Below are 15,459 nucleotides of genomic sequence, written 5' to 3'. Positions count from 1 at the left end.
CTGTAGGGTATCATACTAGAAAATAAAAAGGGCAATCTTGAAACACAATGTTTCAAATGACGCAAAACGATTTTTGTTCTGAATTTTCCTTCCCAGAGAATTTCAAAAACTCTGGGGTCTGTTCTTATGAAGAATGAAGCCAGATTTCGAAATCACAAAATCCTTCGTGGAACGGAACTTCTGTCTTCTGCACGGCTCTCGTGTTAATATTAGATCATGCTGCTGTTTGCCTGCCTCTCACTGGGCTGTTCTCTTTATTCCCTTTGTTGATGCGCACCATACAGCCGGCCTGGCCTACTCTAACTTGGTGTATGACTGGGTGAAAGCTGCGGTGATGTTTGGAATTATCAACACCATTGCTAGGTTGGATCACTTGGACCCGCCGCAGCCCCCAAAATGCATCACCATGCTCTACGTCTTTGCAGAAACGTGAGTGCATCTAAATGTTAACGGACTCAGGTAGCAAGAGACCGATCCAGTCAGTCCAAAGGAAATATACTGAGAAGGAACACAGCTTTGTCATTTCTCTCTCCTTGCAACCAGTTGGTCGAATAGTCCCAAGATGTTATCGGATAAGGTTGCAAAGGAAGGGAGAATGATCATTTGCTACATACTAGTTAGATGTGGCCATGGTCCCAGTTCCTCAGCTGGTGTCAACAGTCATGACTCTGCTCAAGTCTATGGAGTTAGACTGATTTACACCAGCTGAGGGTCTGGCCCATTATCCCTGCCTACTGGTACCAGAATGGCGTAAGCACATAGGATGGAGAGAAATTTTTTAGCGTGGTCCAGGGGGATGTAAGCAGGAGAAATGGGATGGACGGAAGAGAAGGGACATGTAGGCTGAATATCGGGGAGAACTTCCCGACAAGGTGATGTATTATCGTGTGGAACAGTCTCCAAAGGGAGGAGGTGGAAGTCCCATTACTTATGACATTTTTAAAACTAGACACTAGGCAATGCAGGAAACCGTCCTTCCCCAAGAGGTACATTCAGTCAGTAAACTACAAAACCTTTCCTACCTCCAGCTTCAATGGTGGATCTGTCAGGACACCGTCGGATTGTTCCCAACTATCCATAGTGTTACAGTGATGTGAAAGGAGAATTACCCCCTTTTTCTGGCCCACTTCTGCTAAAAATGTAGCTTACATCACTATTTATATCACTGAAGTCAATGGCCCAGAGACGGCTCTGGAAGAGGCATCTGCATATGCCCAGGTCCCAGTGTGGCCCATTGACTTCTGTGGCGTTTGCATAGGAATAACTCCAAAATCAGATGCTTTGGTGAAACAGACAGTTAAAGTTAACAATGGTATTCTGCGCCTGGCAGACAAACTGGTTAATCAGGAGTAAGTTCAATGGTGTTACACCAGTGAAAAATAGGTGCAAATGAGAGCAGACGTCTTTGAATGACTTGAATGAATAATATAGTGCAATTGTTACCACTTCCCATTTTAACATTTTTCTCTCGTTTTGCCTGTCTGTATTTTAGGCACTTTGATAGAGGGATTAATGACTGGCTATGCAAGTAAGTCTCCTTGGGAGATCTGTCATCTCCACTGGGGTTTGGGACCTTCTCTTCCATGGTATGACTGACTCCCTGAATGGCAACGTAACTGGAAGGATGTTAAGCATTATTCACTCTGGTCACAGAGAACCCTAAAGCATCTCAGTTTTCATCTCTTTGCTGATCAGCTCCCTAAACTGTGATCCAGCCAGTCTGTTTTTTAAAAAAGGGCTGGGCCAACTGGTTTGGAGACAATAAGAACCAGCCCGAACCACCACCCAGAACTCGACCCAAACCTTTTTGCTGAACAATTCTATCCCGGTTCCCCTCCAATCCGATTCTCTCTCGTTCTGCCGAATCCAGGCCCCCCAAAATCTTTGGTGACCTTGTTCTGGCCATATCCCACGGCTTATGCTGCATCCACATCTTCCTCAGCCTTTCAACTGTTTTCAGTAACAATAACATGCTAGTGATTGTGCAAGGAAAGTGTCAGGTGGTCTGTGAGTAAATGTTTGTGCACTAGGGAACCTGGTAAATAGTTCATACATGGCAAGGTGGTAGGGTTGCAAACTTGGTAATATTTAAAAACTGGAAACTCCGGCAGGAGTGCCGGAACCTTTCCCACCCTGCATCTTCCCCTGAGGCCCCACCCCAGCCCCGCCTCGTCCCCCCCAAGATCCCGCCAACATTCACTCCTCTTCCTCCCTCCCCCATCACTTGTTGTTATTCCCCTCTCTCCCCTGCCGAGGTTGGGAGGGACTCATCTGTGGAGCCGGGCTGGGAGCTGCAGCCGCCCAATGCAGGTAGGAGGCGGCCCTGGCTGAGTAAGGGCTGGCATGGGTAATGACCCGGCACCTCCCCACCACCCCCGCCCACAGTAACTGGACTTTGTGTGTCCAGTCAGTAGATCTGACTGGACACTATCAGATCCTCTTTTCGACCCACCTTTCCAGTCAAAAACCGGGCACGTGGTCCCCCTAGGAAGAGATGTCACAATAAGTGTATATCGTAAAACCCGTAGCCTTGCGGGAGAAGAGCGAGAGGGGCTGTGTAGTGGCTTGTATTACAGTGATACGGTACATGCTCATTGCTGGAGGTTTCCCAGACATCATCCTTCCAGCCCCCCAAGTAACACTGCCCCGGCCCTGCCTGCTGCAGAATCCCATCCCCAAGCCAAACCCCCTGAAACGTCTTGGGGTTTCCTACTGGCTCTCCTCCCAGTTGCCCTGCAGAAGGGTGTAACCCTCGCAGTGCCAGACAGCAGCCATCCCCAGCCCCCCACCATTCACTCCCCAGCAGATGTAACTCGTTCATTGCCAGGGGACCCCTACAAATTCTTCCTCCTCCCGTGCAATCGCCAGGAGATAAAACGCCTGCAGAAGACAGTCCTGGAGTAACTTGGTTGGAAGCCAACGCTCTCCATAGAGTAACAAGGGGAGGAAGTCTCTGTTCAAGCTGCAGAGTTGCTGCTCTAGCCCAGGGGCTGGAGTAACAACAACAACTAGCTCTTACACAGCCCTTTCCATCCATGGCTCCCAAAGGAGGGCCAGGATCACCATCCCCATTTTACAGATGGGGAAACTGAGGCAGAAAGGGGTGACAAGACTTGCCCAAGGGCAAAAGCACCAACTTTTAGTTTTTCCCAGCGGTGCTCCACCCCCTGCCCCCAGGCCCCTCTCCCCCTCCACCTCCGCCCTCATTCCGCCGCTACCTGGTCCCACTCTGCCCCCTCCCCAAGGTCCCTGCCCACCTGCCACTTGCTGCTCTCCACCCTTCCCCAAGTCCCTCCCTGGGCTGCCAAACAGCTATGGCTGGTGGGTGCTGAGCACCCACTATTTTTTTCCCGTGGGTTCTCCGGAGCACCCATGGAGTCGGCACCTATAGCCCAAGGCCATCCAGCAGACCAGTGGCTGAACCAGGAATACAATGCAGATCTCCACTAAACAATACCGATCCTATTGACCCCTAGGTACGTGTACGATCACCTCGGGGAGAACCACGACGATGTTGTGAAGGAGCTTCGGGCCACCATCTGCACCTTCGCTGTCACCACCCTGTGGCTGGGCCCCTGCGAGATCGTTTACATCTGGTCTGTCTGCAACTGCTTCGGACTCAACTTCGAGCTCTGGGTGCAGAAGTTTTTCCAGATGGAGCCCTTTGGCAGCATGGAGGTAAGAAACTCAACAGCAACCTGCCGTCAGGTGGGGCGGATCAGCTGGTTTGGGGTGACAGATCGATAAGAACATGTGCGACTTCAGTGGAGCTGCACCAGTTAACACCCAGGGGCCCAAAACGCTGGCTTCATACAGCATTGCGTTGGAGCCGTAACTGAGGAACCTCAACACTGTCGCGCTCCCTGGCAGTCTGCCACAGAACTGCAGTTGTCCCTGCCTCGGTTTCCCTTAGTTTGTTCAGGGATGGAACCTATATCCATCAGTCTGCGTTTGTAACCCCAGTCCTCCGGCTGGGTGAGTTACTTGTGTCTCTCCCCTTTTAGGGCTGAAAGGAGTCTGGTCCCACCCAAAGTCCTTCCCATCTCTTTAGTGGACCTTCTCTCAGGAGTCCCAGGAGTTTGGGCTTTTGGCCTCTCTTCTTATCCCTTCTTTTGGGGCTGCCCCCTTTACAGGTGTCTTCCCTTCTTTCTTCAACAGGGCAGGAATAAAGTAAGTTAAAGCAGGAACACAAAGGCAAAGTCAAGAATTCCTGTTATTGTTGCCATCCCTAGTCAGGGTTCTCAGCAGTCTCTGCTCCGTGCGGGGCTAGGAGGAGGATCGAGGGCTGCCCTCTCCTCTAGGTCCCAGCCAAGGGACCCTGGGTGATGCGGTCGGGGACTTGTTTACATAAATCTTCTACTGCTTCCCACGTCAGGGCCTTGACAGTTCCTCCTGCAGATCCCTGCTGGCAGAGAACTGGTTTTCCTGGGCAGCTTCCTCCTGTCTGACCCCGTGGAGTCCCTGCCCTGGGGCTCTCTGGATCTCCAGTCCCCCTGTTCTGGCTGGGCTGCGGCCTTTGATTCCCCCCTCCCCCCCCCCCCGGCCGTAGCTGGCCCTAGGTGCAGCTGGGGAGGTGATCACTCCCTTTTTTAACTCTTTATGATATGTCTACATGAGCGTCCCATCCTGGGGTCAACAGAGTCAGGCTCGCACTACCGTGCTAAAAACAGCTGTGTAAATGCTGTGTCTCAGGCTAGAGCTCAGTCTGACACCCACCCCCTCCGTAGGCTTCAGAGCCCAAGACACAACGTCTACACCGCTGATTTTAGCACAGTAGTGCCAGTTTGAGGCTGTTGACCCGGGCTAGGCGTCTCGCTGCCATGAGCTGTGTAGACGTAGCCTTAGTGTCCGTTCTGTCGTAGGGTCTATACACCGCATCAAAGGAACATTCCCCATCTTTGGTCGGGAAGGGGGGACAGCCCCATCCCTCCCACCTAAAGCCTTTTGGATACTTCAGATCACCCTCATTTTGGTTTAGAAAGGCTGGTAGATCTGAAGGGATCACCTCTAGGGCAGCTTGGTCTCCATGGCCATAGAGTCCATGGCCCTTCTGCTGGGATTACCAAGGGCTCTGAATGGCAGCCTTTATGCTCCAAGTCCTTCACGTTCACGAGCAGCAACATGCACATGCAAAATCCAAATTCCCTCCCCCCCAGAGCCTGATCCAAAGCCCTCCTGAGCTCCTGGGTGCTTCAGGGGAGATTGATTCCAGCCAGAGAACTGGAGCGTTCCCTAGGGGGAAATGGAGAGGCCATCGAGGGACCCAGAACTACTACCCGTGAAGCAGCCACAGCGACTCAGGTGGAAGTAAAGTTAATGCCAACCAGAAACAAAGCATTTAATGTGTCCACATGGAATTTTTCCAGAACGTTTTTTCATTCTGCATTTTTTTTTTGACATTTCAACTTTTTATCCCGATTTGGGATGAAAACAAACATTGAAATACTGGAATATCCCACAGGTCTGAAATGCCATTTTTCGATCCGTTCTAAAGACCAGTGACCCCCAACTAAATCTGGGAGCTAGTGGCCGGTAGGAGGATGCTGCCAGGAAAGATGCAAGAAATCACACCAGGGAAACATTTCTGTTGTTTTTTACCAACCCTAAACCATCAGACCTGACAACAACGCCCTTCAAAGAAACACTTCAGAGCTAACCATCCCCCTTGCTTCTTCAAATTGAACTAGTAACCAGATTATAGCACACAAAGCCAGAAAAATCTTATTGCCCAAGGCACCACAATTCTCAGCTCCAAGAGTCCTGGGATTTCAAGTTCTCTTTGAAGATTGTTATAAAAACCACTTCCCGTCTCCAGTCAATGCAGTGGCACTGAGGATTATGTGCAAGTGACGATCACATTCTGCTGTTGTCACAGGGCTTTAGATTTTTTTAAATCTTAACAGCCTCCAGCTAGTGCTAATGACAATCATGACAAAGGATCATGCCCATAGCAGTGTGCCTCAAGGCAGCCTGCTATTACTAAGGTGCACAGGAGGGGCAAAAAAACCCTCCCATCATCTAGTATGCACTTCGCAAACATTGGTCCATTCCCTTGTCTACCTGAGCGGAACTCAGTGCAGGACCAGAGAAGTTTGAACAACCCTTGTGATCCCCCAGGGCTGGGTTCCCTGGGCGCTAACAGAGCCTAAATGCTGCTGCATTCTACACATGGCTGCCCACGGCCCCCAGAAAACCATTCCAGCAACTGGAGATCAGCCACATGTAGCAACATCCCGGCCATGCCCCCTCCCCCAGGCCAGGCCTCCTCTCTGGAGGCCAGGAGGGGTGGTGGCCTGTCCCACCGAAGGAATCACAGAACAATGCAGCTATAGTATGGAGTGAACCTGGACTGTCTGCCTGCCTGATGACGGGAGATGCTGAATTCTTCCATTCCCATCAGCCTCCCTGTCCTGATGAGCCTACAGTCTCACTCAGGCAAGACAAATGAACCCAGGACAAGACCTAGGGGTATAATCCGGGCCAGGGTGGGTGGGTGGGTGGGTCACTAAAGTGGGGAGGGTTTGCTTGGCAAGGTGGCTATGAGAGGTAGAGAGAGCACCCAGGCCCAGGCCACCAAACGAGAGGAAGGAGAGAGGGGCAAAGGCAGCAGTGAGGCAGGGGGAAGAGCGGAGGGAAAATGAGAGGGCCCACACAAGCCAGCGTGAAGCACAATGACGTTTACTTAGGATCTCTGCTCCCTAGGCCAGACTCCGCTGCCCCGGCTCTGTTGACTTCCACTTTGAACTGTGCCCTCCAGGGGCGCGCGCCATCCCGTCCGGAGCACCAAACGCCATTGCAGGCTGGTGCTCGTGGAATGGCAGGTGGTGGCCTCGGGCTGGCTCAGCTCACGCGTTAGCCTAATGGCCCCACGCTACCGTCCATTAGCGAGGGGGATCCTCACTCTGCTATGGGCACTTCACACAGAGCCGATCTTTGTGGGCAGCAGTCTCAGTCCCAGGTAGGGTTGCCAATTTTGGTTGGATGTATTCCTGGAGATTTATCACATGACATCATCTTTAATCCAAGATTAATGAATTGAGATATCCTATCTCCTAGAACTGGAAGGGACCCTGAAAGGTCATCGAGTCCAGTCCCCGGCCTTCACTAGGAGGACCAAGTACTGATTTTGCCCCAGATCCCTAAGTAGCCCCCTCAAGGATTGAGCTCATAACCCTGGGTTTAGTAAGCCAATGCTCAAACCACAGAGCTATCCCTTCTCCCTCTCCTGCTAACCTTAAGCATATTCTCACCAGCAACCATGCACCGCACCATAACAACTCTAACTCAGGAACCAACCCATGCAACAAACCTCAATGCCAACTCTGCCCACATATCTACACCAACAACACCATCACAGGACCTAACCAGATCAGCTACATCATCACCGGCTCATTCACCTGCACGTCCACCAATGTTATATACGCCATCATGTGCCAGCAATGCCCCTCTGCTATGTACATTGGCCAAACTGGACAGTCACTACACAAGAGGATAAATGGACACAAGTCAGATATCAGGAATGGCAATATACAAAAACCTGTAGGAGAACACTTCAACCTCCCTGGCCACACAATAGCAGATGTAAAGGTAGCCATCTTACAGCAAAAAAACTTCAGGACCAGACTCCAAAGAGAAACTGCTGAGCTCCAGTTCATTTGCAAATTTGACACCATCAGATCAGGATTAAACAAAGACTGTGAATGGCTATCCAACTACAGAAGCAGTTTCTCCTCCCTTGGTGTTCACACCTCAGCTGCTAGCAGAGCACCTCACCCTCCCTGATTGAACCTACCTCGTTATCTCCATACTGATTTATACCTGCCTCTGGAGATTTCCATTATTTGCATCTGAAGAAGTGAGATTCTTACCCACGAAAGCTTATGCTCCTAATACTTCTGTTAGTCTTAAAGGTGCCACAGGACCCTCTGTTGCTTTTTACAGATTCAGACTAACATGGCTACCCCTCTGATACCTTCTCCCCTGGGAAACTTTAATTCCTGGAGACTCCAGGCCAATCCTGGAGGGTTGGCAACCCTAGTTCCAGGAGTGCCTCCTGGAAGGTGCTGAGCGTCCCCAGCTCCCATAGACTTCACAGCTCAACACTTCACAGGATTGGGAGCCGGAGCGTCAAATGGAGGGAGACAACGAATGGGCCAGAGAGAGGCGCGACCAGACTAGACAGGAAGGATGGTTCAGGTGGTTTGTACCTGGGTTCGATTCCCTGCTCTACCAAAGATTCCCTGTATGATCTTGGGCCCATTGAATTCAGTGGGAGTGAGGCCCTAGTCTCTCCACACCTCAGTTCCCCATCTGTATAATGGGGGTGATAGCACAATTGTACCTCCCAGGGATGCGCTGAGGATAAAGATGGTGTGGTGTTCAGGTGGAACCGGAGATAGAAAGATGGGCTTTTGGAGAACACAGCTAACAAAAATCCCACTCCCCTTAGCAGGCAGCGCTGTCCCCTTACGCTCCTGTCCCTCTGTTTCGCTGGGCAGGCCAACATGTCAGAGCCAATGTCTCGACGGATTAGAGGGATCTTCGGGGCTGCAAACTTCTGGGCCATTGTCCTCTACAACGTCCTTGCCCTCAACAGCCTGGACTTCACGCTGCTGGTTGCCAAGAGAATCCTCCTGACAGGTAAAGGCCTTCTGTTCCCCCGGGGATGGGCAAGCCCTTTTTCTTTGCGTACAGGAGTCACTACACCAAACTCAAACCAACGACCCCCCCCCAGCCTGGCACCCCTGACTTAACGGCAGGAGCGTTTCTGGTTAGCTTATATGCTCCTTGGGACAGGGACCATCATTTTTTTGCCATGTTTGTACAGGACTAGCACAGTGCGGCCCTGTCCATGGTTTAGACCTGTCGATGCAATTGCAATGGAAATAATAACAACAGGGGTTTATTTCCCCGCTGCCTCCTTCTTCCGTTACAGCTGCTATTCCCGTGTGGAGCTGAGATTGTGAGACACGCGCTCTCCTCACCAGCCTTGTATTTCTAATAGCTTCTTAGGCAGCTGTATCGGATCCCTTCTGTTATTAAATCCCATTTATTCTCCTATCCCCTAATAACTTACCCTGTGTCTTTCTCACCGAGGGGTGGCAGCAGCGTGTTGAAACAGCCTGGGCTATAAGTGGCTGACTGAGTGGTGCCCAGTCCCCTTCCGGGCTTCCCCACGGGACTGACCGGGGCTCGGGAGGGGGATAACGTGTGACCTGGGGGGTTCAGAACGACAGAAGTTCCTGACGGCTGAGTTCATTGTCGGAGCTAGTCATGTTACTCATTCAGAAGTCCTGTTTTAACAGGTTCAGAGCCTAGATCTCTCTTTCTCTGCTATGGAAATCGTTGTGGCTTCTAACACTGCCAGACACCTGCCCAGTGGAATTGCGGCCCTGTACTTGAAGCTGCTTATCCTCTCTATTATTGATATTCTAAACGAGGGCCTGTGAATGAACTCTCCTGTTATCTAGGACAGAGAGATAGATAGTTGGGGTGGGATCTCCAGAGGGCAGTTCCAGGCCCCGTGTTTATAGAGGGACTGGATGTGAAGATACATTGCCTGGGGCTGGCTAAGAGCGAGTCTACACTACCACATTACATCGGCACAGCTGCACTGCTGTAGCGCGTCTAGTGAAGACACATAAGCCTATGGGAGAGAGCGCTCTCCCGTCGGCATAATTACTCTCCACTTCAACGAGAGACGGAAGCTATGTTGGTGGGGAACATGTCCCACCAATATAGCGTGGTGGGGACAGAGCTTTAAGTTGATGTACCTTACTGCGCTCAGGGAGGGTGGCTTTTTCACACCCCTGAGCGCCCAACTCACGCGGTCGTGCGGACAAGCCCTAAGTGGGACGAAGGAGTCCGTCTGAGCTTGGGGAGCTGAGAAAGTCTTTCCACGGGATGCAAAGCTGGGAGGGCCTCACGGTTTATCTGCTACTTTGGCAGATCTGGACCTACCCCTGGAGAACTCCGCCCCAGTGGATGAGTGCAGATGGGGTCAGATCCAAAGTCGATGGAAAGACTGCCATGGATCGCTGTGGCTCATGCACAGACACGGTTCCCCGTGTTTATCACCTCTCAGCACCTGCCCCACACCAAGCAAGGATGCTGAGTTGCAATCAGACTAGCTTTGGAGAAGACCCTCAGCCTTTTCATTAGCGCCCAAGCCAAGCTGACTTCTGTCCCTCTGACTCGCAGGTTTCCCACTGAGCACCTTGTCCATCTGGTTCATCACCTACTGCGGAGTGCAGCTGATCAAGGAGAGGGAGCGCCTCCTGGCAATAGAAGAGGAGAAACGAGACAAAGAAAAGGCAGCGTAGAGATGAGAAGAGGATTGGCCCAGACACCTCAGCGGCAGCATCACTTCCTCCCGGCCTTCCAGGCCAAGACCCCTGCAAATTGGGGCTCTCCAGCATTATTTGCAGTCAAGCTACTGGATCTCTCCCATGTACAAACCACCTGTAATAAAAATCTTCTAGCTTAAATAAAGATTTTCCATAAGACTTTAATAGGCTTTTAATATGCTAAGAACACATGGCAGGCTAAGTTCTGTTAGATCCATTTAATAGATTCTAAGACCTGGTCATCTCGTCTGACCTCCTGCATAACACAGGCAGTAAGTTTTCACCCACTGATCCCAGCATTTCAAGCCCATAACTTCTAGTTGAGCTAAAGCATTCAGTCCTTTTGCAAGACACACTTGGTGTTTCAGAAAAAGGCATTTCTGTAATGCACTGGGCTAATTGTTCTCCCCACAGGAAGGGAAGGATTCCTTCCTGTTCCCAAGAAGAGAGGAACATCTTATACCCTGAAGCATGCAGTTTGGATACTCTTTTCTTATCCTATCTAACTATAGCTTCGTAGTAGGGATCGGAAAATTACCCAGCCCTTCACTAATGCATTCTGGGTGCTATGCATATGTTTCAATCTAATCTCTGTATAACATAGGGTGACCAGATGTCCCGATTTTATAGGGACAGTCCCAATTTTTGGGTCTTTTTCTTATATAGGCTCCTATTACCGCCCCTCCCACCCCCCGCACCTGCCACCACCACCCCCATCCCCGTCCTGATTTTTCACATTTGCTGTCTTGTCAACCTAGTATAACAACAGAGGCCAACATTAAATCTATATAACCCCCACACACATTTTTAAAGCCCCTCAAATGATTAGGACTGGAGAAAATGCTTGACAGTGACAGAGAGCTCAGCCTTCAGCTTGCAAGAAATAAAACAAAGGTGACTTGATTGCGGTATATAAGTACCTTCAAGGGAAGAAAATACCAAGTACTTAAGGGCTCTTTAATCTAGCAGAGAAAGGCATAACAAGAACAAATTCAAGTTGGAAATTAGGCACAAATTTTAAACAGTGAAGGTGATTAACCATTAGAACAAATTCCCAAAGGAAACAGAGAGACAGGATGGGAAGAAACATTGCAGGGATTCTCCATCACTTGATGTCTTCGGATCAAGATGCCTGTCTGGAAGGTGTGCATTAGTCAAAATCAAGTTATTGGGCTCAATACAGGGGAACAGGGTGAAATTGAGAGATTTGTGCTATACAGGAGGTCAGACTAATGGTGCCTTCTGCCCTTAAATTCTATGACTCTACGAATGAATAGGGCCAGCAGCAGTGCTGGAAAGAGCAGGGGTTTCCAGACATCTATGCTGAAGATGGATGCAAAGAAGTCAATGTCAGTGAGGGCTCAATTCTTCTGCAGAACAGGCCCTGAGCCTCTCTTTTTAAGTTCCTCTAACATCAATTACATTTTTAAGTCTATTTAGTGCTGGTGAATCATAGACTATCAGGGTTGGAAGGGACCTCAGGAGATCATCTAGTCCAAACCCCTGCTCAAAGCAGGACCAACCCCCAGACAGATTTTTACCCCAGTTCCCTAAATGGTCCCCTCAAGGATTGAACTCACAACCCTGGGTTTACCAGGTCAATGCTCAAGCCACTGAGCTATCTCTGCCCCCCAAAGGTGCCTGATGACAGCCTGGGAGAGCGAGGCTTTGTACTGACCTCCCGAATGTTCACTTACAAGCAACCATAGTGCAAACGTCTCACCCAACGTTCCACCAATATGCTTCGAGCCTGACTTGAAGGGCGCCACCTATAGGGCTAGGAGAGTAGTGCGACCTCCATGACATTTCTGGTGTTGGTTTCCATGACACAGATACCGGTCCCCTAGGAATCAAACAGAGACCCACTTGTTTACTTTGTCCTGCCCATTGAAAAGGCTTAGGATCAAATTCATACACGTGACTGAGAAGTAAGATACTCCAACCACTCAGCCGTTGAGGTCCTCCATCTAAAGCTTGAGTGATTCCGACAGATTCACAGTCTGAGCCGGTGATGTGAATGGATGAGCAGATGCGCTCACAGAACCAAAGGGCAAATTCTGAGGTTTACTCTGAATGACGTTGATGGGCAAACACACACCCTGAGCCGCTGAAAAATGTTGTGTGGCTTTGGGAAACTGCTCCCTTGAAATATACTGGATTAGTGCATGTGGGTGTGTTTTATACATACAGATACGTCAGCGGGGAGGATGATCCTGGAGGAAAACATAAAATCATCACCGATAAAGTTTGCAGATGACACCGAGCTTGGGGGAGTGGCAAACAACGAAGAGGCCAGGTCACTGATGCAGAGTAATCTGGATCGCTTGGTAAATTGGACACAGGGACACAATAGACCTTTGTAATACGGCCAACTGTAAATGTAGTCAACCAGGAACAAAGGATGTTGGCCTTGCTTACAGGATGAGGGACACTATCCTGGGAAGCAGTGATGCTGAAAAAGATCTGGGGAGTTATGGTAGATAATCAGCTGAACATGATGTCCGAGTGCAATACTACAGCCGAAAGGGCTAATGCAACAGTTCCCAAACTTTGGGTCGTGACGGGGGTCACTCCATCAGCGGATGGGGCTTCAGTAATCCTGAGCGTGCGGGATTGTAAAATAGCATCCTTTGCACAGCATGATCTTGCACGTATGGCATACGCAAGGTCACGCCGCATGGAGGACGCCATTTTGCTCTACAAAATGGCATCCTCCGTGGAGCATGACCTCGTATACATGATGTGTGTGAGCTCATGCTGTGTGGAGAACGCCATTTTAAAAATGAGTCCTCCAGGCGGTCTGGGGTCACAGGAAGCAATACGTCTGAAAATGGGGTCATGAAGGGAAAAAGTTTGGGAATCACTCGGTTAATGCATAAACAGGGGAATCTTGAGTAGGAGTAGAGAGGTTATTTTACCTCTGTATCTGGCACTGGTGTGACCACTGTGGAATACTGTGTCCAGTTCTGGGGTCCACAATTCAAGAAGGATGTTGATAAGTTGGAGGGGGTTCAGAGAGGTGCCACAAGAATGATTAAATGATTGGAAAACCTGCCTTACAGCGACAGACTCAAGGAGCTCAATCTATTTAGCTTTACAAAGAGACGATTAAGAGGTGATGCTAGACAAATTCTAATTGGAAATAAGGCATACATTTTTAACAGGGAAGGTAATTAACCATTGGAACAATTTACTGCGGTCGTGGTGGATTCTCCATCATTGGCAATTTTAAAATCAAGAGTGGATGTTTTTCTAAAAATTATGTTCTAGTTCCAACAGGAATTTTTTCAGGGAAGTTCTATGGTCTGGGTTATACAGGAGGTGAGACTAGACAATCACAATGGTCCCTTCTGGCCTTAGAATCTATGTATCTTGTAGTTAAAGCACCAGGAGTCAGGAGATTTTGGTCTTACTCCTGGCTCCCTGATATAATCGCTTGGCTTGACTCTACATTGGTGTAGATGCCAATGACCTCTATGGTCGTACTCCCGATTCATATCTGTGTAAGTGATACTAGACTGTGGACCACTCTGTGATCTTGGGCAAGTCACTTAATTTCAGGGCGGTTCAGATTCCCCATGGACTATTCCTATCCTCTCATTCTCAGGCTGAATTCATTAATATTTCTGGAGCAGCTTTGCGATCCTCAGGGGGAAGGGACTTTATGAAGTTCCCACAAGGTGATGTGATTGGACACACACAGGGGGGCCTGGTTCTGATCTCATTTCCGCTGGTGTAACTCCACTGATGCATCAGGGTAAAACCACCATACAGGAGAGGAGAACCAGCCCACAGGCCCTCTTTCTCCACTCACACCCGTTTACACAAGATACAACTCCACATTACTGGAGTGACTCCCAATTGACACCAGCAGGCCCGAGAGGACAATCAGGCCCCATGGAGTGACGCATAGGTCTGACTCAGATACACGCTCTCTGTTACTCCAGTTTCATGCTGCTGTAATGCCACTGAACTCAAAGGAGTTACACTGTCATAAAACTGGAGTGACGCCTGCCCGTAGTATCAGGATATCTTTGTAAGACAATCAAGGAGCCAGGCTGATGTGCTCCAGTTGAGGATCTGGTCCAAAGTCGTGGGGGATGGGACGGGCACTGTCTTTTGGTAGAGCCTTTCCTTTGTATAATCTCATAAAACCCACTCAGATGCCAGCCCCTACCCGAACATAGGTTCTGCTGCTGGGCATCCTTGGTACATGTTTCTTGGCACAGCCAGCAGCCCCAGAGATGCCAGATTTACCCATCAGTAACAGCAACATAGTCAGAAGAGTCACGTCTCCTCTTTGTGAAATGCAGGTCTCCTCCAGACGGAGGCTGAAGATGTATCGAGTTGCTTCGTGCTGATCCTTTGGACTGGCCCCAGGAGGTTCGAGCCAGGGCGCAGACTATTCAGAGCAGTCAGAACTCCTCCAGCCACGGGTGTCAGAAGGAATGACTCAAGTGGCAACGCTCTGTGTGACAGTGCAGGGCAGTACTGCCTTCGGTGCACTTGGAGAAAAAATAATCCATTCCCTAAGAGTCTAAATTTATCCCGCAGCTGCACCTGCTGGAACTTTCAGCCGGAGCTAATCTTAGAAGCTGGCTAAGGGAGCAATCTGCTGGAGAGACACTTAATGAAAGAGCTGGTACTTTCCCCCCACACACACACATGAGGTTAACCCCACTCCTTGCTAAGCTACTGCTGATGTTAGCCGCTAGCCTGGTGTAGGGGAAAGCGCGAGGCAGGCCTGAGTTCTAATCCCGGTTCAGGGCCCAGCTTGGGGCTGGACAATCTTTCATTCACTGGCCATTTTAAAATCAAGATTGGATGCTTTGCTAAAGGATCTGCTCTAGTTCAAACAGGAATCATTTCGGGACAATTCCCTGGCCTGTGTTCGACAGGGGATCAGACTAGATGATCACAATGGTCCCTTCTGGCCTTAGAGTCTATGAATCAAAGTCACAGTTGGTCCTAGTTTCCTCACCTATGCAATTCTGTGGGGATGGGGAATTTGAGCACTTGCCCACCTCCCTCCCAGAGGTGCTGTGAGGCTCGCTTACAGGTGTCAATGCTAAGCATTATCGTGTTTCACTCCTCCCGTGATCAGGTTCTCTGG

General features: G+C 49.8%; 2 protein-coding genes across 2 annotated transcripts in view; one reads left to right on the top strand and one right to left on the bottom strand.

Moving 5' to 3' along the window:
- HHATL (hedgehog acyltransferase like) overlaps positions 1-10,505 on the top strand; it is a 40,372-nt gene extending 29,867 nt beyond the window's left edge. The window contains exons 8-12 of the mRNA XM_054016671.1: positions 285-429; positions 1,493-1,528; positions 3,477-3,678; positions 8,499-8,640; positions 10,201-10,505. Of these exons, the coding sequence (XP_053872646.1) occupies positions 285-429; positions 1,493-1,528; positions 3,477-3,678; positions 8,499-8,640; positions 10,201-10,322 (647 nt within the window). The 3' untranslated portion in view covers positions 10,323-10,505. The remainder of the gene's footprint in view (positions 1-284; positions 430-1,492; positions 1,529-3,476; positions 3,679-8,498; positions 8,641-10,200) is intronic.
- Positions 1-15,459, bottom strand: part of ZBTB47 (zinc finger and BTB domain containing 47) — a 393,046-nt gene that overhangs the window by 249,574 nt on the left and 128,013 nt on the right. The gene's annotated exons all lie outside the window — the stretch shown is intronic.

The sequence above is a fragment of the Malaclemys terrapin genome, chromosome 2 (genome assembly GCF_027887155.1).
Source record: "Malaclemys terrapin pileata isolate rMalTer1 chromosome 2, rMalTer1.hap1, whole genome shotgun sequence".
NCBI lineage: Eukaryota > Metazoa > Chordata > Testudines > Emydidae > Malaclemys > Malaclemys terrapin.
The sequence above is the reverse complement of the archived record's forward strand: the minus strand, read 5'-3'. Positions and strand labels throughout refer to the sequence as shown.